The sequence below is a fragment of the Thermobia domestica genome, chromosome 1 (genome assembly GCF_964235325.1).
Source record: "Thermobia domestica chromosome 1, izTheDome1.hap1.1, whole genome shotgun sequence".
Classification (NCBI taxonomy): domain Eukaryota; kingdom Metazoa; phylum Arthropoda; class Insecta; order Zygentoma; family Lepismatidae; genus Thermobia; species Thermobia domestica.
In genome coordinates, this window is record NC_137454.1 from 382693204 (window position 1) to 382717537 (window position 24334).

Genomic DNA, 24334 nt, shown 5'->3' on the forward strand with positions numbered 1-24334 from the left:
ACCCCGTGCTCAAAAAAACTTAATTTTTAAAATTCAAACACTAAGTAATAATCATAAAATATGTTCTATTTGTGAAGGAAAATATTAATTTTAACGAACAAACTTGTTACATAAAATAATTCTGCTATATATATGAATCACTCATAGGGAAATTACTTTTCTTCTTTCTGTTGAATCATTTTAAAATTACAGTGTATGATGATATTCGGGGGAAAAGTCTATGAATGTTCCGAAACTTATTTAGCAACACTGCTCGATTGAACTAATTTAGAAAGGACACGGATGAGTTGTTTCTTAGAAAGAGATGTTTTCTAATACTATGAAACTCATATGTTATGACGTAAATTTTCAGCCTACATGCAGTGATAAAGGTTTAAGTATTTATAAGAACATTAAATTAAATTTTAATTGTTAAAGATGTCTTCAAATAGATCGATTTTTAATAACGCTTGTCGTTTGTGCCTCACTGAAGATAAAGTTAAAATAAACATTTTCAGCCAAGAGGGAGAAGAGAAACAAATATTTCTTAAATTGTCAACGTGTCTGCCAATACAAGTAAGATTTTTTTCCCCTTATTGGTGCTTTAGATATTAATAAAATAATTCAAACTGGTTATTTACAATATGAACTTGACTAGTTATAGATCCTGAAATAAATAATGTAACGTATGAATAGATTTGAGTATACGTTTTGTAATTTAGTAAACCATGGCCCGAGCATATAGATAAGTTAGAAGATATTTATTTAATAAATCTAACACATATTCTGCCAAGGTCTTGAAACCTGAAATTAATATAATTATGACTCTCAAGCGTGTTTCCCATAAACTCTAACTGTTCCCATGTTTTCTTTGAGTTCCAAATATACATTAGATAAAATAGGATTTGCTGCATTGTACTTTTTACTGGACAAAATGCCACGTTGACCTGTACGGCTTCTCCAATTACAGGATCCAAGCTTGTATATACAGTAAAATGATATGTAGAGTATCCCAAATACAGTAAAATAATTTACATCCTATCATTTCCGAATCATCTTATATTCGTGAAAAATTCCGAGACTTATTTATAATAGTTTTGAAAGGAAGCACCGAATGTGTTATAATTCAACCCTATTAATGAATTCCCCTCCTAGGTGTAGCGCCATTCAATTTTAAAATAGTAAAAGACAATAGTAGAATATATAGGAAATGTGACAGTGTTTAAAAGATAGCATTGCACTCCACTTTCTGAAACCATTAAAACGAAAATGAAATCTTTAAGTTTTACGTCCCACGGTTATGCCGGTTAGGCTAAACGAGTCGGTGATGATGAGGAATGAATTAAATGGTGGAATGAAGAAAGTGGGAGGAAACGGGAAACCCCCGAGAAAACCCACGAGCACGGTGTTTGTCCACCACAAAGTCCACACGGCGCAAGCTGGGATCGAACCAGGGACCCCAAGCACTGGAGGTGAATGTTCTACCACTAAGAAACATTTTGTTCTACTCATTCTAATTTTCGTATTTATAATTTTTCCTATGAAATTTACTATGAAATAGGTTATACATTTCCCGATTATACACATAGTATCAGTATTAAAAGTACCCTGCAAAATCATTATCAAATTATATTCTTACAAGAAGACAGTTATAGATATGCGACAATAATTTTGGACATGAGTGTACATAGAGACATTTTTATAGACTAATATATAGATATAGAAGATTATTTATAATAACTATTTAATACAAAATGCTTATTTATAACAAACGTAGATTCCTTTTATCCTCGTGGTTACAGTAGCTGTTCCTCAACTGCCCCATTGTCTCATTACATTTAGCTAAATGAGTCATTTTATCCACGGCGGAGCGGATCTCCTACCGCTACGGTCCCAACATCCGACCACTTGTAGTTACGATTTGCAGAGGCTTGGCGGTTTCTATTTAAATAATATGGAACCTTTTATACAAAACGGTTCGGATCACACCGAAGACACATTTGATTCAATGTTCTAGTTAAAGCTACGCGATGAGTGAGAAACCGCTACCGCAATCATGAAGATAATAGGACCCTTAGTGATATACGTAGATGATTTAACCTATGACTGCATTATACACTTTTAAGGAAGAACTGACGGCGAGAGGTTCAAGGCATTAGGTTGCTGATTACAAGACCTGTCTTTGGCGAGTTCAAACCTCACTTAGGGCAAGAATAGTATTGTGTTCTATCAGCATTCATTTCTCATCGTCTTCTTTAGCGTAAATGCCAGAGTCGTGGGAAGTAAAATCCAGAAATATGCTATGACAGCTACATGTGACGTTAAAACCCGACGGGCACTGGAATGAACATGGGATAGTTTTGGGTTTAAACTAGAGGTGGGCAAACCAAAATGGTTTTTAGAAAGACCAAAAACCTAAATTTCGGTTGTCTCTAGAAGGGTTCCGTTTATCACCGAAACCATTTTAAGATTTTTTTCTTTTTCTGAAACCAGTGTGGTTTTCGTTGAAGCCGGTAGCGGTATTCTTTCTTGTGCATGTAGTTTTAGTTGTAAAACTAGCTAACCAAGAAGCAAAAAAGTTTCTGATAAGAAACCAAACCGGTTTTTGATAGCAAATCTATTTTTATAGAAAAACCGAACTGAATTTTCGAAAGTTTTCAAAAACCGGTTTTCGTGTTCACCGCTGATTTACTCTCCACTTTGAACAAGATATTAAGAAAAAATAAACATGTAATATATTATAATATTTATATTAAAAAAACACGTTTGTCCTGAAAGAACGTGGGATTGAGCGCTTGATCCCCTGGAAATTCTGTGTACGCCACTGAAGACTGCTACTGCATTTTATTATCTCAGCTTCGGAGATTTAGGGCTATCGACGGAATGAACTCAGGATTCCTTCACACGAAAGTATGCCTGGAAGAAACACTGATGAGAATAGTTATTATTATTATTATTATTATTATTATTATTATTATTATTATTATTATTATTATTATTATTATTATTTCTTTTGACTTTCAGGTCAAGAAGGATGACCTTTTGCCACAAGGGATATGTTACAAATGTCTGGCATCTTTGAATGCCAGTTACGAATTCTGGAAGACTAGTTTGAATTCTGATACCGTAATGAGGAAGTTTATCCGTACGAATTATGTTCCCCCGAATAAGCCAGCAATATTTCAGGTAACTACTGTTATTAATACTTTTGTGTCTGATACATTGTTCGAATGATCAAATTGTAGACTATCATATTTTTGTGTCATTTTACTGTATCGAAGATGTGTCATTTGTAAGGCTGCTAGACTCCCGATATAGTCGACTGTCCTTTCTTTTTGAAATAATAATAATAATAATAATAATAATAATAATAATAATAATAATAATAATAATAATAATAATAATAATAATAATAATAATAATAATAATGTTCAAGAAATGAGTTCATTCAGGACACTAATTTACCAAAACAAAGTCTGGTGCTCTGCCAAGAGGGAATTTGTGGTAGACAAACACTGTGTGCGTGGGATATCTCTGAGTTATTCTATTTTTTTCATTTTCGACATTCAACCATTATTATTAATCTCATTATCGTATCCCTTAGGCCAGGGGCGGTCAGAACGGATTTCTGGGGGGGGGACGGTGGGTTGTAATACTGCTATTTAGAGCTACTTTTAAGAGCTCCAAACTCTGAGATGGGTTTTATGTATATATATACAATAAGAAAGTTTCCTCTTCTGGTGGGTCGATCGCTCCCCCCCTAGATCCGTCACTGCCTTAGACCCGGTGCATAATCGTAGGAGTTAAAGAAAAAAGAAGTTTTGGTGTGTCCCACCAAATTTAAAACCTTCCTCTTGTAGTCCAAGTTTCACGTCAAGTAAATGGCCAATAATTTGAGAATGTTCGTAATTTATTATCATTCAATTAGAAGGTTTTAAGAAAAATTTGATTACAAGATGGTCGATGACATCCAGTTTCAGAATCTGAATACATTTTTTCGTGCCGATTCCTATAGTACGTTTATTAAGACCATAGAGTTGATTTGCAGGATCTACAGCCAAGCTTATTTATATAGCAGAGTTTTTCGTTACGACAAGTCACAACTGTTAATGGATAGCTATAAGCAGGACCGTCGCGTGGGCGGGGAGACAGGGGCAATTGCCCCGGGCGCCGCGACCAAGGGGGCGCCGGGACGACAAATTAACAAAATTCAAGAAATTCAAATTATGTTAGTAAAGGATTTTTTAAAATTTAGTGTTATTTGAGATATTTTAATAATGATCAGGCTACGGCGAAGTAAAATTTATTTATTTATTTCGTAAGGACAACACAACAGTCTTAATGCCCAGTTATAGTGTCGTGTACATAACTATCTAACATACATTATTATACATACATATATATAGTCGTTTAATTATGTAGAATTATTGTCTGACAATTGTTTTGGGACATACTTAATACATCTACTACATGAAATTTAATCATTTCGTTATATGAAAAAGCAGGCCCGTATCCAAGGGGGGTCTAGGGGGCCGAACCCCCCTAAATTTTTGCTGGCCCCTCTTAAACTTTTCACGGTAGACTTGCAAATGAATTATAATATGGTGAAAACTTATAATATTGTTATGTTGGCCCCCTAACTTCTACCGCCCCCCCTACATTTTTGGGCTGCCTACCGGCCTGTGAAGAACGCATTCTCCACAAAGGAGACTTACGTACTATGTTAGTTCTTGCTTTTCTACAATAGAATGTCCCAGTTTTGCTGTTAGTTCTTGCATGTTGCAATATGTAATAATACTTCTAAAAACTAATTCTGTACAGTCAATTTTACTGTATAATAATTTATGTAAGAATAAGAAATCAAAAATCCATTTCCTTTTCTCTAATGTTTGAAAACTAAAATTCGTTACTAAGTCTTCATAGGGAACATACTTTGGGTAGAAACTGGTTTTTAGTATGCAAGCGTTTAAAAAAGAATTGAACTGTATACTTTTTATTGCATCAGAGTATTTAGTCATTTAGTGACATTTGGTATCCAAACAGTCCAAAGCATTATAATTTTGACCTCACATACGAAAAATATAACCTTTTAAATGTTGGTTCTTTATAGAAATCCTGCTCTATTCGTAGGTTTCTATATGCACTACTCATACTCATTATTGCGTCAACGTGTTAAGCAAAGGTTAATTTGCTATCAAATATAGCTCCAAGATCTTTGATAGTATTTGGAAGGAAATGCCACTTATGGTGTAGGTAAAGTTTATTGGATTTTCTTTCCTCGTGAAAGATACAGATTTACATTTGGACACATTCAGAACTACTTTATTTTCATCACACCACATTTGAACTCTCTCTAAATCCTGGGGGGCGCGGTGGCTCAGTGGTAGAGCGTTCACCTCTGGTGCTTGGGGTCCCGGGTTCGATCCCAGCCCCCGCCAAGTGAACTTTGTGGTGGACAAACACCGTGCTCGTGGGTTTTCTCGGGGTTCTCCCGTTTCCTCCCACTTTCTTCATTCCACCATTTCACTCATCTCTCATAATCACCGTCTCCTTTAGCCTAACCGGCATAACCGTGGGACGTAAAACTTAAAGATTTCATTTCATTTCTCTCTAAATCCTGTTGAAGTTTCACACAATCATCAATTGAACTTATTTTGGAGTATAATTTTAGATTCTCGGCAAAATGAAGAACTTGAGAAGTTTTAATTCACAGAGGAATATCATTAATAATAAGAAGAAACAAAAGGGGACCTAGATTAGATTCTTGAGGGACTCTCGGTAGAGTATTGAACTGGAAAGTTACCGATAATATAAAACATCGTCTAGGATTATTCAACTGAAACTCTGTCCAACGCTCTGTAAGAAGTTTTTTTTTTTTTTTCTATCTTGAAATATTTGTATCATGCTATTACTATGTTCATGTGTAAAGTTCAAAATAAACAAGAATAGCACTCGATTTCAATAATTCAAAACCATGTTTTCATTAACTTCTATTTTTAACTACAAAAGTCACTCACTTAAAAAAAATTGACATAATACTAACTTCTTTTGTCTTACATTTCATATTTAAATCTAGGAGTACAGAATAAACTCTGGTTGTTTTTTATAACACACTGGGGGCGGGGGCGCCTGGGAATTCTCGCCCCGAGCGCTTACAACCCACGCGACGGCCCTGGCTATAAGCTAGATATGAAGTTACAAGATGTAAGAAAGTAAGCAGATTGTGCTCATTCATGTTATTTCAGTCACTTTATAATAAGCGTAATGTGTATCAGGTCGATTAATTCAATTGGGTTTGACAAACAGACATTGTCACATAAATTCCAATGTTTCTTGCGTTGTGCTTTGTACTCCTGGACATACCTCAGATAAATCGGGAATCATCAACGTTGGATGAACGGTTGATCTCTTCTTACATATATTACTATCTATTTCTGTCTAATAAAATCTTAAAATTACATTAAGAGTCTTCATCCCGGCGAAATTAAAATACCGCTAATTTTACAGTAATTATGTTATATCCTCAAATAGATAAAAGATAAATGAAATATGGAACAAGAGCGCCCTAGACAATATTATTTTGCGTGAGGTACCGTTATCACAAGTCACTTAGTGCCTTTCCGTTTTCAGCTGTTTAGAAACGAGAAAATAAATGCCGATTTTCAAAATGGCTCGAAATGGAAAGCAGATAAGTGAGTCGTGATAACGGTTTCTTATGTAGAATAATATTGTCTAGGGCGCTCTTGTTCCACATTTCGATTAGCTTTTATCTATTTGAAGATATCACATGATTACTGTAAAATTAGCGGTATTTTAATATCGCCGGGATGAAGACTCTTAACATGTTCATAATCATAGTACACTTCTAGCACAACGATTTTTCTACATACGAAGAACGTTCCGAAAGTAAGCTTCGTCATTTTCTTTTTTCACACAGAAACTTTATTTCCAAACACAAATACACCATGGCATCATGAACTATACACCTTGCACTATTTTCAACATAGTCGCTATCGACATTGAGTCATTTGTCGTAGCGTACAATCTCTTTGAAGAAACCACTCTGATAAAACTTGGTGATCTGCGATGCAAGAAATTGTCGTACAGCCAGCTCTACCTTAACATTGTTTCGGAAGTGATGTTCCGAGAGCAATGTTGTTTTCATTCGTAGATATGGAGGGACGCCCACTTCGACTTTCATCCTCCAGACTCTGCCTTCCTTCACTGAACATGCAACACCAGCGACCAACTATTTTTAACGAGACATGACCTCTTTACCATACACGGTTTATAGGCGTTCATGGATGATGGACACACTATTCTCACGTTCCCATTCATACCGGATAACAGTATGCACTTCCATTGGCGACAACGTTGTCAACACACGTCTGTCTGCCATCTTGATTTGTACTCGGGCCAAATAACCTCGGGCACGCCGGTCACCTGCAACTCTCTCTTCTGCAGCCCTCTGCGTATGTATCATTCCACCTTCGTTGACGCTCCTTCCCACGTTGAACCAACAGCGGCTGTGTTTTGTTATGTCGATTGTTCGTTTCACCTGGTGTACCATCTTCTCGTTCAAAGCAAATGACAAAACTTACTTTCGGAACGACCCTCGTAGAATTATTACATATCAGCTTATAACTTAGTGTTGGCTTACGTCGAAATCGGAAAATGCAAATGGACTATTTTGTTTTTACTGGTAACTCAATCAATCTTACGCATGATATTACCATGGACTGGAATCGATTGGACGCTTTCCTGGTTATTTCTATCTTATGAACATTGGAAAGCTGCAAGATGCGGCAGAACGAAATAGTAAGCCTTTTACAAATTCATGTAGGCTATATCATTATAATCTACTCACAAGACAAACTAAACGGCGTGACAAACATCTTGGCATTTGAAGGCGACACTCCAAGTTCTCTTTAAATGCTGCTAGCAAATGAGAGTGCTGCGGTATTGTCACGTTTATTTTGTACACATTCGCCCTCTGCCACCTGATCGCGCTGTAGTTCGTCTGCTTAGCCAAGTCATAGCCACACGCAACATCGCGTCAGAGCTTCTTGAGTTTTATTAGTTTAGCTGAAATGCCTAGATGTTTGTCACAGGCTTTAATTTAAACTGAGTATATTGTTGAGCAAATATCAATAGTTGTATCAACTATTTGATTACTTTAGGTAATTCAACTGAAGTTACAATTTAGTTTCTTTTAAACGGATGTAGAACTTTTTACATTATTTCAGACATTAGCAGTATCTGTAATTTATCTTTTACAAGAAGAATAAGAAGGTTCTTAACAACGACACAGCAAAACAGATGAATTACATTACGAACAAATTCGCAAGTTCCACCATAATGGAACAACAAACCATTTTATTTTGATTTAAGTTCAGCAACGAGGCTATATGAGAGGCGGACCCACATATTAAAGTACGTGAGATCCGAACAACATAAGCTAACATTCAACCCGAGTTCCCCGCGCTAATGGCGCCTATGCTATCCACATAGCTAAAAGAGCTCAACGAACCGTTTTACAATGTAGACCTAACCAACAACAAGAATTTTAGAAATGATCCCAAAAAAATGGATTAAAAGCATAGGCGGAGTTAGGAATTGGTTGCTGGGGGGCAGACCTTTTGTCTGCTGGGGGGCGCACGGTTAATACAAATCAGAATTGAAGGATCTTATAAGTAGCATTTTAGTTTTTTGTCAAAAAGTTGGGGGGAAATGCGCCCTGTAGCTCCGCCCATGATTAAAAGATTGCGATCTTAGCCAGTAATTAGTTTCTGGATCAGGGTCCACAAAATTTTTGAACGGCTCCTAAGTCGAGTTTTCGTATATTTTACTGAATAAGCACATCATACTGACAAGTAAACCTTACGTTTGGGTGAATCGAGTTGCTGACTGAGACACATATGAGAAAGTAGTACTAAATGTGGTCAGTATTTCAGTGAAGTTGTAGGTGCGAAGCTCCAGGGGTTTAGGAGATACAGCTACCAGAATATCACATGGAAGTACAGAATAGTCTTCATACAGTTGGAGGTAAAAGCCCTGTAAGACCTTTTGTAACGACAAAAGGTGAATAACAAATATATGGCTACATATTAGGACTAGGGGGAAGTCATATAGTAAGGGTATACCTTACGGCGACCATCTCGAAATCCGCCATTTTGAATTAACGTTAAGTCTTTAAAATAGGAATAGGGTCATGTAATACATTATTTAAGGCGCAAATTTAATCAGAAGAACAATGGTGACGTTAGTTTTGATTTACGCGCAATTGGTAAAAAGTTACAGGGAAATTAAATATTGTTGCAGCGAGAAATAGATGTGAACAAGATACAAGAAAGAAAGAAAAAAAAAAAACGAAATGGCGTGCAAGTCCAGCATCAAACAACTAATATTGTAACGCCACCATTATATTTCTGATTAACTTCTAGCCCGAAGTCATCTATTGCATTACTCTATTCCCATTTTATTTTGTGCTGGTTAATAATAAAGCAAAAATGGTCATACCGTTGGATTTATGGTAAAATTTGCTATCAATAAGATGTCACTGTTATGCGTTTTGTTTAAAACTTTTGTCTGATTCAAAATGGCGGATTTGAACATGGCCGCTATCAAGGCAACTCTTACCATAGACCTAATATTTATCCACCTGCTTTTTATTTAATTATTATCATTAACACAAAATTTACAATGTGGTGTAAAGGACTAATACATATGCTGCAACAATATTTAATTTCCCTGTAACTTTTTACCAATTGCGCGTAAATCAAAACTAACGTCACCATTGTTCTTCTGATTAAATTTGCGCCTTAAATAATGTATCATATGACCCTATTCCTATTTTAAAAACTTAACGTTAAATCAAAATGGCGGATTTCAAGATGGCCGCCGTAAGATATACCCTTACTATATGACTTCCCCCTAGTCCTAATATGTACTCATATATTTGTTATTCACCTTTTGTCGTTACAAGAAGTCTTACAGGGCTTTTACCTCCAACTGTATGAAGACTATTCTGTACTTCCATGTAATGTTCTGGTAGCTGTATCTCCTAAACCCCTGGAGCTTCGCACCTACAACTTTACTGAAATACTGACCACATTTAGTACTACTTTCTCATATGTGTCTCAGTCAGCAACTCGATTCACCCAAACGTAAGGTTTACTTGTGAGTTAAGTGATAGTTTGGGTTTGTAGTTCTCCAGATATGAGGCTTACAATGAAATTTTTGGTTGAAATATATTGAATCTTTTGATCAAACAAGAATATAATGTAACTTGGAAACATAGAAATTTAAAATAACCAAGTGAAATATTTGTCATGCCGATGAAATTGGGACGTTTTATAAGCACAGCGTAATCTAACCTTGACATAATCCGATGGAAAAATGAAATGAAATTTTTGAGTTTTACGTCCCACGGTTATGCCGGTAGGCTAAAGGAGACGGTGATGATGAGTAATGAATGAAATGGTGTAATGAAGAAAGTGGGAGGAAACGGCAGAACCCCGAGAAAACCCACGCACACGGTGTTTGTCCACCACAAAGTTCACTTGGCGGGGGCTGGGATCGAACCGGGACCCCAAGCACCAGAGGTGAACGCTCTACCACTGAGCCACCGCGGCCCCTTTAATCTGGTGGAGGCAGCAGGATAAGTTATATATAGTAAGTTTAAAAACTGAATACTTGGTTCGTTTTATATGTTTAAATGATGTGTTCATGTCATAGTATCACACATTATAACTAAACAAGAACATTTTTTTTTTTTTCAGAATGAAGTGAAAAGGCCTCGACGTATACTGATTGAGGATGATAATTCTCCAATCACACGTAAGACTAGACCCATCATGGGCGTGTTCCCGAAGAGATACCTTGAATCATATCCAGGAAAGACTACCTTCCCTGAACCAAACTTTCAGAATGGAAGTCCTGGTCTGGGAAGGAACAATTCAGATAGTGGAATTACTAACAGTTTTTCATCTAGTAGGAACCAGACTGAGGGAGCACCAGATGATTCTAATGTTAGAACTTTGCTAGAGGTCTTAGATGAAAATGAAATATATAGTGACCTGTCTGATAATAATGAGTCTTCGCCTTCTGAAGACTTCAGAAATTCAATGCCAGCATTGAGTAAGAGAAACTTTACATGTGAAAAACCTGACCCTGTTGCCAGTAACAACACGTAAGCATACATTATTTTTCCATTTTTGTAATTATAATCTATTATCTTTAGGCTTGCGTTCAATTGCGGTAGATGTTGCCAAAGACAATATTTGTATATTAGTTAATAGAACGCGAAGATCAAGATATAACAACACAAGGAAATCTTTACAAACTTTTTTTTACTGAAGATTTTAGCCAAATGAGTACCCATCTGCTTAATAATACAATATTTAAACTAACTGAAGCATTATTATTTTTTGGCGGGGTTAATTTTGCGCCTAGAACATTGAAATTTTGCATACACATTCAGTGCAGACCTTAGTATTTTTCAGACTTTTTTTAAAACAGATCTCTGCGTTAAAACAGAAGGGTCCAGAGGGGCAAAAAGTAAAAAAAAAAAAGAAAAAAGAAAAGAAAAAAGAATATTTTAAAGCAAAAAATCCTCTTTCCGCGATTTTCCCGCCTCAGATACATGATGGAGACATGTGAATGACACTGTTTGAAAGACTGGTCTATTCTGAAGAGAATGATATACGAACCATGATCCTAGGATAAATAGGGATATCTTAGGAAATTTTTACCTGAGATCCTTTTTTTTAATACGGGAATTGGGGATATTATTTTTAGCGGGATTACTTTTGCACCTAGAAGATTGAAATTTTGTGCACACATTTAGTGCACTGCTTAGTATTTTTCAGACTTGTTTCAGATCTCTGCGTTAAAACAGAAAAGGGTCCATACGGGCTCAAAAAAAAAAAAAATTCAGAAAAAGTCCCGCTTTCTTTCAAAATTTACCATAAAAAAGCCAGAACTTAAAAGGGTTAATAGGAAGAGAGTCATGTGCGTATTGTTTTGGGGTAGCTTTACACCACGATACACGCATTCGACATATTTCTAACGTATCTCTAACTATTAATAATTATTTCCTAAAAATATTATCTGTTTATTGACTTACGAATATCTTTCGAAACTTTCAAAGTACCTTTGCTTCATATTGCATACTGTAAATGCATTCAGAACTTGAAGTCGATCGGGGCAGCATTTAATATAAATCAATTGAGCTAATTTTTCTTGTAAATTCTTTTGGTTTGATATGGAACATTTTATTGAGTAAAACGCAAAAAGACGTCGGAAGTGAAAAAAAAAGCCTAATATATACTCCAGAAAAAGAAAACTCCAGTCGTGTTTGTCTGACATACAAGGAGACTCAACACACAATGAGTGAATAAGGATTAAATAAAACTATGGATGACTTAAATTTGAAAGTTTTTGGAATATTTTGTATTAAGTCTAAAAATTCTGAATTAAATGTGAACAGTAATGACTTCAGGGGAGATCAGTAAGAATTCCCGACGGCGCAGCACTTTGAAAAGACCCATAGGACCATATCTCCATCATACTCAATGGGAATTGCCGGTATTAGGGATATTTGTAATATATACGAGGTATGTTCAAAGAGTATTGAACCTTTGATTGGCAGAAATATCATATATTTATTCATTTGGAAATCCGAAACACTAATCCCCTTCAAAGTTGTCTCTGGTAATGCATACACTTCTCCCGGCGCTTCCGCCATTGTTGGAAACACTTCTAGAACGTAATTTTTGGAATGGTGAGTAACCATGCTGTCACATTGCGCATGATGTCTTCTCTTGATTCAAATCGGGTCTCTGTTAGTGGCAGTTCCAGCTTGGGAAATAACCAAAAGACACACGGAGCCATGTCGGGTGAGTAGGGAGCCTAATAATACACAGGAATGTTGTGTTTGGTAATGAAAGCTTGCATCAAATTTCGCGGACACTCTTCTTATGTCCAAATTCTCATTCCAAATTGAATGTACCGATCCGATTGAATGGTTTCCGTTTCGATATCACCAAGCTTTTGGCAAAATTTGATGGAATATCGCTTCTCAAGTTTCTCTGTCATTTTACAAAAGAAAACTTAAATCCAACGGCCACTCACTACACGTCTTCACTCGCTGGCCGACAGCCAGTGACTGACTCTTTCTGCGGGCGGGAAAAGATTCACAACTGCGCATCTACACTAAAGAAAGTCTCAAGTGCTTCTTTGGTTTAAGCGGGAAAAAATAAGGTTCGATACATTTTGAATACACTTCGTATTTTATAGTGATAGGGAGAAGTTTCCATATCACTTATTTGTCTGTTAATTACTTATAAAATATATACTAATTACAGCAATTAATATGGAAACTTCTAACAATAGTGTAACTTATTTTCTCCCAATAACTTATTAGTGGGGTTAGATTTATTCCAAAAAATATTAAGTGGACGGAACTCCCCTAGGACTCCGTACCCTAATTCGTTCTAAATATGGATGCTAACTAACATTTTTAGTAGTTGTTTTCCTCTGCATTCATGTTCTAGTCATGTTACGGTTTATTTGTTGTATATTTTTCAAAATTGGCTTATGTTCCTGTACAGTAATTTTACTACTAATAGATCAACAGAAAGTGAACGAAAAGTAGTGTTGTGAATGAAGATTATGAGTCAGACATAGTAAGTCCGTTTAGCATGAGAATTACTTGTCGAAAAAACAGCAATTTAAAATGTGAAAAGTTTTTATAAACGAGGGAATATCCTAAAGTTTTAATCATCATAGTAAAAAAAAAAAAAAAAAAAAAAAAAAAGAAAACAGGATATAGGGATTGTTGTGATTTGTATTTGTTAACCCCTCTCTATGTAGTTTCCACCCAGATTTACACATTTTCCCCAGTGTTCCTTGACTTTGCGAATACCGTCATTGTAGAAGTATGCACATTGTGCTTTAAACCACTCTTCCACCTCATGAATGACGTCATCTATGTTGTCAAAATGGCTACCACGCAACGGATTCTTCATTTGGGAAAACAGAAAGAGTCACTGGGTGCGAGGTCGGGAGAATAAGGCGGATGCTGCAATACCTGGAAACCACATGCTCTTGCTTTGTCGATAGCAACTTGAGATGAATGAGCTGAAAGAGATGAAAGGTATCAGCAAACGGAGAACCCAGTGCACAGATACCTTAAACATGTGAAGTTCGCCATGGACAAGTTTCAACACACCATCATAACTGGGACCAGTCTTATTCATAATCGTTTGGATGGTTACACGTGTGTCTTCGAGAATTAAACACTCCACTTTCTTTACAGTGGTCGCATCGTCCGTCTTCTAGGTCTTGGGTCCTCTGTGAGGGACATATGACCAGTTTGGAATTTCTGTTTTCCACTTTACAATGGTGTCATAAGATAGACAATCATTGCCATACACAACCTTCATCTCGTCACATGAATTTGTTTGGCATTATCACCCTTCAAATGCAGGAACTTTATCACACTGCGAGCCTCAATCTTATCCATCTCACACTTTGGTCACTTTGGCACACCATGTAAACAAAAATAACCATGATTAGGAGGTAAATTTCCTTAATATCATGCACATAAGAACCAAACATAGCTCTAGCTTTCATCATATCTTAATAACTTTCTGGTGATAACTAAAACTTTATGATACCCCTTCGTAGAATGAAACTAATCGCGTTGGACATGAAAATTCGTGTTATTCGGGATTGCTTATTATTTTGCTCAAAATTTTAAGGGCCCATCCGGTTTGCCATAAGGACCAGACTGTGTCACGTGACCAGGTCAAAAGTTAAGTTACTTCCTAAATCGAGTCTGGATATTCCAAATTCAATGTGAGATATTTCAAGCACGTAACCCCCGCGTGGAGCGTCCTGGGCAAATCAAAGAAGGTGCATATACTTTTTCATTATTATTTATTTTACTCAAATAACTTGACTTTTGACAATGTTCTATCCGTATTTACCTTACGTGCTGTACATCGTTTTTAAGCTCTTCATTATGTCTTTGCACTAAGCTTTCAATTAGCCATGCACTTATTATAGTTTTTGAGATATGTGGACGAATTCATTTTTGTTCATTGATTTTTCATTGAAATTATTGTTAATGTATTGTGTTTTTAATCATGTTCCATCCATTTTAGGAAAATTTCTGTTTTGGATGTAGAATTGTGGAGTCTGTCATATTTTAGCTGAATTTCTCCCTCTTTTGGTTTTTGAGATAAGTAAAACAATAATTGGCTTTACATTGATTTTCGATTGACTTTAATGTTAATGTTTCGTGCGTTTTTGACTATGTCCCATCCATTTTAGGAGAATTTGGTTTTAAAATATAGAATCTACATAGCCTCTTTTATATTTGAGCTGAATTTTAGCCATCTCCCATTGACATGTTCGTGATTTTCGATTATATTCAATCGATTTTAAAACATTTTGCTTTTAGAATATAGAATCTACGTAGTTTCTTCTACATTTGAGCTGAATTTTAGCCATCTTCCTTTTTCATTTTTGGAGATAAGTGGAGGAATTATTTTTTTTTATTATTGATTTATCTATTGGCATTAATGTTTTGTGCTTTTTGACTATGTTCCATCCACTTTAGGACAATTTGCTTTTGGAATATAGAATCTACATAGTCTGTTCTATATCTACGCTGATTTTCAGCCATCTCCATCTTTTGGTTTTTGAGATAAGTGGAGGAATGATTTGTTTTCATTCATTTTCAATTGACGTTAATGTTAATGTTTCGTGTTTTTCGATTATGTTCAATCGATTTTAAAACATTTTGCTTTTGGAATATAGAATCTACATAGTCCCTTCTACATATGAGCTGAATTTCAGCCATCTCTCCAAAAGTCTGGTCACATCATTGCTACTCGATAGACCCTTTAACATTTTTATTGTACAGTTTCTTCAGAACATAGACATTCTATTTATTTGCCGAATCGAGTTGTAAATGTTTCTAGCTATTGGTCCAGTAATGTAATTTCATATCTTTATTGCCCTTTTTGTATTATTTTTAATAATAATATTATTATTTTGTGTTGTTTAGGCCTGTTGACGATTTAAGAAGACGTGCATATACGGGGTTCTGCAGTACCAAAGAAGATCAGATTCAAACTACAGGAACAGATAAGGTAATTATTGATTTAACACAGACTTCTAGGAATAGTAACACTCACCATGCTAGGCCATCTCCACTCAAGCCAGATAAAAATACGACTGAATCTGTGCGAAATGCGCCATTTTCAAGTAATACTGGACGTAAAGATTTGAGAAGTCGTGGCAACAATAACAGTCTTTTGAGTGTAAATTTATTTGGTTCGCAGTCAGACAGAACAGAAGACAGTCCCAAAATGGGACCATGGGCGAAAAATCTGTTTTCAAGATCTCCATCACAGGACGGATACGATTTTACCAAAAGTGACATGAATCAAAAGAGAACAGAATTTAATGCATCTCCTGTGAAACTCAATTCTAGTAGTGCTCAAAATTCAAATAAAAAGTCTTGGCTGGAATCTGATGCTAGTAGTGCAATACGAAATCTACATTATTGCAAAGAATGTAAAATTTTATTGTCACCAAATCAAAATAGACGTCAACATTACCAGAATCATCATAAAAAGTGATATATATTCATTAACCAAATGCAAAAAAAGGTAGAAGAAAACTAGATCTCGAGTATAAGGATAGGCTTGTAACGTATAGACTCGGATTTGATTGTTAAAATTACATATGAGAAAATGCCAAATTCAAGAGAGCAAATGTAATTTCTCAATAGAGAAATATTCAAGCAATTATTTATATATATATAATTAAGCAAGGCAACAAAAATGAACTGTTTAATAGCTATGTTTCTAATTCTTATGGATAAACTTGTTGAACATATATTGGTTGTGTTACTATATGGGTAGCCAATAATTTGTATCGTGTTCTGAGGATATATTCTAAGTTTAAATGAGAGAAAACCTCACACTAATATAGAACACGGTGCTCCAAGAGCTCTTCCAATGCATTGTAAAACAATAGGCGTATCAAAGTAGTTTCATTCTTTTTTGTAATCATTATGTATGTCAAAAGAGTTTTATTCTAATATATTGACTTTATATAGCAAAAGAGATTTTTCATTTCTTCTAATTTGTTTGATTTCTTTTTTTTTTTTTTTTCATTCATTTAAGCTACTGTTAGGCGAATCAAAAATGTACGGTACCCACACATCGCATCTTTGAATTACTTTTAGATATGAAAACAATTTTCCACTTTTCTGAATCCTTTTAAGCACATTTAAAGAGAGTTCACAGCTCTGGACTGTTTGCAGTACACATATATTAAAAAAAAAAAAAAAAAAAAAAAAAATGTTGAATATAATAAGATTACACAATCCTAACGAATTTTAGTAACACGATGTGCTCTATTGAGGTTTATATCAGAATCAAATATGTTCAGTTGTAAAGATATATTATAGTGTAGTAAGCGTTAGAAAATTTTGAAAATTCTCATCTGTTATGTATGTAATAATACTTCAGAAGTTTTAAATGCTTCAGTTAGTTATTACCTTGAACAAGGTTAGATTAACTGAAAGTAATAAAACTACTTCTATTAGAAATGTAACATTGGAAGGTTAAGAAATGTAAGTCACGAGTATGTTAAAGTATTTTGATAATGTTCTTTCAACATGTTCTAATAAGACGGTGAAACTTCATTTTGTTTATTATGTGGTTTTATACGAAATGTTTAAGTGAGTCATGTTAAAATGAAACTTGAAGGCATACCTTTTGTTTTCTCTTACCCGTAACTCTTTCCTTTCATCCGGATGTAATGTACTGAAATATAGATTTATAAGAAACATTCCAAGAAACAGGTTCCACAAACATAAAACATTTACGCATATGTTTGCTGTTATTGGTATATAGATTATGAATTGAGGATAAGTGTTAAGGATTTTAAACATGATAATACTTAATATATTCTTTTTGCCAAACACATATGCTAAAGATCTTCCGATTTGTTACAGGTTAAGATCTTTCACTTACTGTTTTTATAACTTATCAACAGCTCATTGCTAAGAAGTGTTGGAAAAAGTATTTGGCTTAACTATACCTAAGAACATTACGCATGTTTGTATGTGTGTTGCACTACATAACATAATTTGAATAAATAATTTCTTGTTAGATGAAATATGTACATAGTACTCATTTGCAATTGAAATGGGATTCCATAAAAGCTGTGAAAATAACAAGTAAAGATTATTAAAAAGATAAAGCGTAACACTTAATTCGTTGATTGCATCTGTAAGAGTTTTCCTGAACTATGTCGACCACCTATTTGTAACCTTGTTCATGAGGTTAAGTCACTCACATTAGCACAGAATCATTTTATCAACACATTTTGCACTTTTGATGCAAGAATTCTAAACTTTAAATAAGATCTGTTGATAAATTCGTTGTGTGTGTAGAAAAAAATTTACGACGAATTTTTATATGAAAGAACTAGATCTAACAATTCTTTTGTATAAATACAGAAAATATGAGTATCTCTACGAAAGATAATTTTAGTATGTACAGGATTCTTACATTGTTACTATATATAAACAAAAATACTGTTAAATCTTCAATTTTTACGTATAGCAACTCTCCGTATATTTTTTCTACATAACGAAATTATCAAGAAATCTTATTTCAATTTTAGAACCCTTGCACTAAAAAGTGCAAAATGTTTTTATAGTGATCCACTCGTCATGCGAGTAACTTAACATAATAATGAAGTTCACAGAATCTTACAGAAATTCTTACAGACGCAATCTACGAACTACGTGTTTCACTTATCTTTTTCATAATTGGATTAAATATGAGTAGTTTCTGACTTTAATTAAGTAAAGAATTTTAAATTGTCTTGACTGAATCTGAGTTTTGCACTGGTTGGTACAAAATCATCAAAGATTAACAAAAATAGTATTTCTGGATGCTTGGCATATGTAAGAACTCAGAATGTACCCAAAATTTAAAATAATAATAATAATAAAAAACTGTAAGTAAAATATTTTGCTAGAGTGTACTTATTATTTGTAAAAGATTGTAAGTTGAGTGTTTTATTTAGAGTATTCTTAATATTTCAAAAAGATTTATTGTTGTTTGAAAAGTTTAGTTATTTATTTGATGTTAAATTTGATGTTAGGCACAATGAGCTGTGTTGATTAGATTAGATATTTCGATTGGGAGATATTAATGAAAAAAGTTTTGTGTCCTTATATAAAAATGAAATAGAAATGTAATCTTTAAGTGAATGATGCAGGAAATAATAAATTCAGAAATAAAAGCTTATTTAAATGATTACTGAGTCGAGTCTCTCCAACAAAAGAGAAAAAAGATATTTTATTAAATAATTTTATTCATCGAAGTAATGTTACAAATTTTCCATTTTTATGAATCGATCATACGTGAAGATGCTAAGTAGAAATATGATAAAATTGGAGTAAAAAGATACCAAATTTCATGCTTAACAATATGGGCAGAAAAAGTGACGTTAGATCGAGTTGTTCATATTTGCGATTGCAGTAAAATCATTTTTGAACGTAAGAATTCGTATGTTTTAAATTAATCTCCAGATGTGTATCTCTATAGATAAAGTTCCCATCTAGCACATGATATTCCATCAATGTCTACTTGAGACCTATAACGTTATGTGGACATTTTTATATCAGTGGCTTATAATTTCCCTGTATGTAAGTATGCATTCCAATGTGCAATTTTTTTTTTAAAAAAATTGTACTGTTTCTTTTCATTTGTTCAATTTATAATTTCTTTCTATTTACATATCTTACATGTATTGCGTGCTATGGTCAAAGTCTCCACACCGTCGACGCTTTTTTAATTTCTTCTATAATGCTCTCACTATTAACATATTAACTTGTAATTTTGTTGTGTTCGTCGTCTGTCGGATTTCCAAAATAAATGAATGAATGAATGAATAAATCTGTTACTGTAAGTGTGAATCTTTTATTTTAAGTTTACAAAGTGGGAGTGAAAATGAAATTAATTAAACATTAAGGTTTATTGTGTTACTTTAATACTTGAGTCTTGTATAGAATAACAAGATATTTCTTATTATCACATTAGAGTTCATAAGTACTTTTTTTTCCTTATTTTCATTCATATCGTATTAAAAATATTGTAACATTAAATTTGTCTTTTACTTGATGTGTCTAAGGTATTCTTTTAACAAACTAAGTTGTTTTGCAAAAGGTAGTCTTGTGTCTACGATATGACCATGGTTCTTAGGTCAAAAATAATGTAGTATCATTATTATCAAAGCAGAGTGATCCTGAATTTACTTTCCGTATTAAAATAATAGTCCAGCAAAATGTTTTCAAATGATTTTGTGATACGAAGAGGAACTCTGTGTAAGGAAGAAACCATTTCATGTTATTTACTTTTCTGTTACGTTTGCCAGGTTGAAGTGGAGTGAACAAGTTCGTGGTGTACATAATTCAAATATGAACAGTCTTTCCTTATATCACGAAGTAGTTGTAGTATTTTAAGCCAACAGTTTTCATAAATGAAATTGCTTATTTTTCTCTCTGGAAGGCTCCACAGGGAGGCAGGAACCTTTACATGTTTCCAGTTTAGAAACTTGTAGAAATCATCGACAAAGGTATCAGCTCATACTAAAATAGTTTGATTAAAGTGTACTTCGTGATACAAAGTAAAACTCTTCATATTTCAGTTATTTATTGTGTATTCCACAACATTTATGAGCAATTATGCTTACATAACTTCCAATAAGAAAGTACTTCTAATTAGCTAAGAGTATGATGTTTTGTTTCTGTTAGGCAATTGACATCATTGATGTGTCAAGGTTTTATAGCAATATGCAACACAGAATATCTTCGATGTAGAGAAATTTAATTAGCATCGAAAACAAAATTAGAAAGTAATATGGTTTCTGGTAATGTACTACTAATTTTTCTAAACAAATAATTTGACATTCAAATATTTATTGTATCGCCTAAAACGTAATAAAAAGTTCAATGTTTAATTTTATATAATAATCTAGATACGTTAAGTGCAGAGATGTAGCCAGTATGTTTATGTTAGGAAGCAGAGCTTTTCGTAAGTGGAAATGATTAATTTTTCAATAACAAGACTGTGCTACTTTCCTAAAATATAAACATCTGATCATCGGTTATTTATTTATTTATAGGAAAACATCAACACATCCTCAATGAACTTTCAGATGTACTAGATACTTTGAGCAAATCACTGGAGTTCTGTTCTAACCTCATGTAGCACGAAACGAATTACACTAACTCATTGCTTTCTGCACTAAAGGTGTCATAACTAACAGAGATAATGATAGCGTTAGTGGTTAATATAATCCGAGAAATACACATATATACTTAACATTTGCAGTGATCCAGATATTATTAGGAAACTTGAATAAGAACATTAAGTTAAATTTATTATGTTGTAAATGGCTTTCATTTGTTTTCGAGTTATGTTAGTTATCAATGGCATCTGTCAAAAGCTTTGTAAATGTAACCTAATGTGTTGGTTATGTAGATATTGATTAATGTATTAGATTTTTCACTTGAAAGGTCGAAAAAGGGTTCTACTTATGAGCTCGAAACGTTTCTAGTACGGAGGGTTTAATTTGGTGCTGTTTTTCTATATTGATATAATAACTGTCCTATCATACTCGTTCCATTCCCGAGATTTATTAATTTTCTCTCACAAGTATGATTGATGCTAAAACTGGCCACTTACGAAAAATATTTTCCTATCTTAAAGTATTAGGAGAACCATTGAGTTTACTCTAGGTTCACTTTTAAATGTTTATCTTTACCCTAATTACTTTAGTGTTAACATAGTATACGTAGCAATAAATATTCCACAAGCAAAAATAATTCTTATTCAGACTTAATAAATTTATGAAATTAAGAACAAATGTCATTGTATTATGTTACTAATAAAAAAGCTTTAGAAAATGAAATTTGTTATAATTTTTTAATGTCTATGCAGTTATAATTAGCAATCTATATATTAAAATGCTAGGTTTACATGTTTGTAGCCAATCCTTTCGACAACGAGATCTTGAAAACCGCAAGTAACAGAGACATCGTCGATTTCAAATTTGTGTAGATTTGCCAGTTATCATTCATTTTTTTAAAAAAATAACCTGTCTTACTTTTCTCTTCCACATTTTAGGCGTCGTTTTTGACCCTATTAGTTTAATATTTCCACTAGGACGTTAGGGTAGACACCAGTGGTGTATTTAGGGGGGTGGCTTCCGGGCTTAAGCCCCCCCGAAATCACTTAGTATATAAAGTAAATGAAATATCTTGCAGAATTTTCACATTTCCAGGCAAAGCCCCCCCCCCCGAAAGTTAGCAAAGCCCCTCCCGAAACAAAATCGTAAATACGCCACTGGTAGACATCCTTGTGAAAGGCAACCAGTAGAGGAGCTACGTGTAACGGGTTGATGGACATTTCAGGCGCTTTGTTTTAATCTGAATGATAAAACCTATTGCAAGATGGCAACTTCGAAGGCTTATGGATCCACAATGAGGCGTACTCGGATATGAAATTATAAGAAACAAATATTTGCATTTGGTATCATCTATCACTTACACAAGTTTGCCATAAACTCTCCCAACATTCTATATATTAATATATTACATGTGTTTGTCTATAGCAATTGACTCTTTTTTCGAATCTTCCTGTCCTTGTGTTCGTAAAGGGACTTGCACAGATATAGTGAGAAGTGGGAAGGAGATTTACACTCATATTAGAACTGTGCGCTATGTAAATAGCCCAGGTTCAGCTAGTAGCAGTTGAAAATTTGACTTTTTTTTAAAGGACTGTATTTCGAAAAAGACTTTGTTTAGATAAGTACCATATCATGGTTTTCTATAGATATCTCAAACTGGTTAGTAGATATGAAAAGATGGTAAAATTTGATATTTTGCCTACAATGACGTATTATAAAACAATTGTTTTTATATTAACATTTTAACAATAATTTTAGTAGATGTAATTACAATAAGTTCTCCCAATTATATAATTTTAAGCAGTGCTGCAAACTAACAGTTTTTACCATATCTCTAGAATGGTTTGAGATATAAAATTGGTGTAAATGGCATTGTGGTCTTCACTTCAGGTTTCAGAGTTATGTTTGAAATAGAAACCTACATACATTTATACATATATACACATATATTTATACATATATATCGGAAACGTGACATCAAGCCTTGAATCATCAAGTCAAGATAATTGTGCTCATACATTGCAATGTCAACTTGAAATTACTATATGATTAAAAATTTCCGAAGAATTCTCAGTAAGTTCAGATCGAAACAACGTGTAATTACTGACTTGTTGAAATCTATGCATGGCCTTTGGACCGTCCCGTTGAATCTTCGATCTTTCATTGCATGTTCATGTCTCATTTTATAACTTTGTGTACTTAATGTCGGTGTAAAGAAATAAATATCATGAACACAACTAAGACCTAATAATAATATTTTACGAAGTCAAATATGAAAGATTGTTGCTGCATAAAACTTGAAGAGTAATTGAGGAATCTTTGCGTGATAAAATGCGACGGTAATTATCAGTCTTCGGCTAATGGACTTTCAGATCAACTAGAGGTGTACTTTCAGCTGGCGCCTTTTCTGAACTTCTTGTTGCTTCAGGCTCTTCGTTTGCGCTGAAAATAAGAAGAAATTACAGATACAAAGTTTAATTTATATTATATGCATATTATTTCATGATGTATAATTAAAAATCGCGATAGCAATTTTTAAATTCTTATTCTGAGGTACCGTACATTTCTTTGGCTATTATAATTTATGAAAGAAAATAATCTCCAATGTATCAGATATTAAAAATATAAGCCTTCCAGGAAGATATTACAACATGATCCAGTTTTCTACTAAAAGTTTTAAGGTAATGCTAACCTACCATCAGGCGCGTATCCAGAAATTTTCAATGCGGGAGGGGGGAGGCTGAAAATTTTGGGGGAAAACTGAATACAACATAGGCCTATTCTTTGTGTGTTGAACATGAATCAAGATATGCAAGTATGGCTATTACACACACACACACACATTATGTATATATGCTATATTTATACATTCATCTTCCACGCATTGACGTACCAATCCGGCATTTATCGGTCTCCCGTTTCCAGGTAGGGCCACCCATACATTTCATGAGCCCCAAAACAAATTTTCTATCCTCCAGCCCCAAACAGTCGTCAGCACTTACCAACACCATTTTATGAAAATATCTAAGAACTATACAAAAGTCGCTAAATTCCTTTATTATGA

At 34.0% G+C, this 24334-nt stretch overlaps 2 protein-coding genes across 4 annotated transcripts in view; one reads left to right on the forward strand and one right to left on the reverse strand.

Annotated features, from left to right (window-relative positions):
• The first annotated feature begins 233 nt into the window (after nucleotides 1–233).
• LOC145664692 (uncharacterized) lies at nucleotides 234–22413 on the forward strand. 2 transcript variants are annotated; one of them, XM_081731556.1, is made up of 4 exons: nucleotides 237–555; nucleotides 3004–3165; nucleotides 10761–11170; nucleotides 16058–22409. In XM_081731556.1, exons 1-4 carry the CDS (start codon nucleotides 418–420, stop codon nucleotides 16632–16634), a joined length of 1287 nt encoding a protein of 428 aa, XP_081587682.1. In that variant the 5' UTR covers nucleotides 237–417; the 3' UTR covers nucleotides 16635–22409. The 2 variants fall into 2 exon arrangements, with proteins under 2 accessions (XP_081587689.1, XP_081587682.1); XM_081731563.1 differs by lacking the exon at nucleotides 3004–3165 and having other exon boundaries at nucleotides 234–555; nucleotides 16058–22413.
• A 21-nt stretch (nucleotides 22414–22434) lies between these two features.
• Nucleotides 22435–24334, reverse strand: part of LOC145664680 (organic cation transporter protein-like) — a 148963-nt gene continuing 147063 nt past the window's right edge. For both annotated transcript variants that reach the window (XM_081731536.1, XM_081731545.1), the window contains one exon: nucleotides 22435–23712. In XM_081731536.1, the coding sequence (XP_081587662.1) occupies nucleotides 23628–23712 (85 nt within the window). In that variant the 3' untranslated portion in view covers nucleotides 22435–23627. The remainder of the gene's footprint in view (nucleotides 23713–24334) is intronic.

Bases quoted from the DNA above. Each gene is read 5' to 3' on its own strand.
- LOC145664692 (XM_081731556.1), top strand. From the start codon at position 418: ATGTCTTCAAATAGATCGATTTTTAATAACGCTTGTCGTTTGTGCCTC. The intron at 556-3,003 runs GTAAGATTTTTT...TTTGACTTTCAG, and splicing joins CAACGTGTCTGCCAATACAA to GTCAAGAAGGATGACCTTTT. The intron at 11,171-16,057 runs GTAAGCATACAT...TGTGTTGTTTAG, and splicing joins CCTGTTGCCAGTAACAACAC to GCCTGTTGACGATTTAAGAA.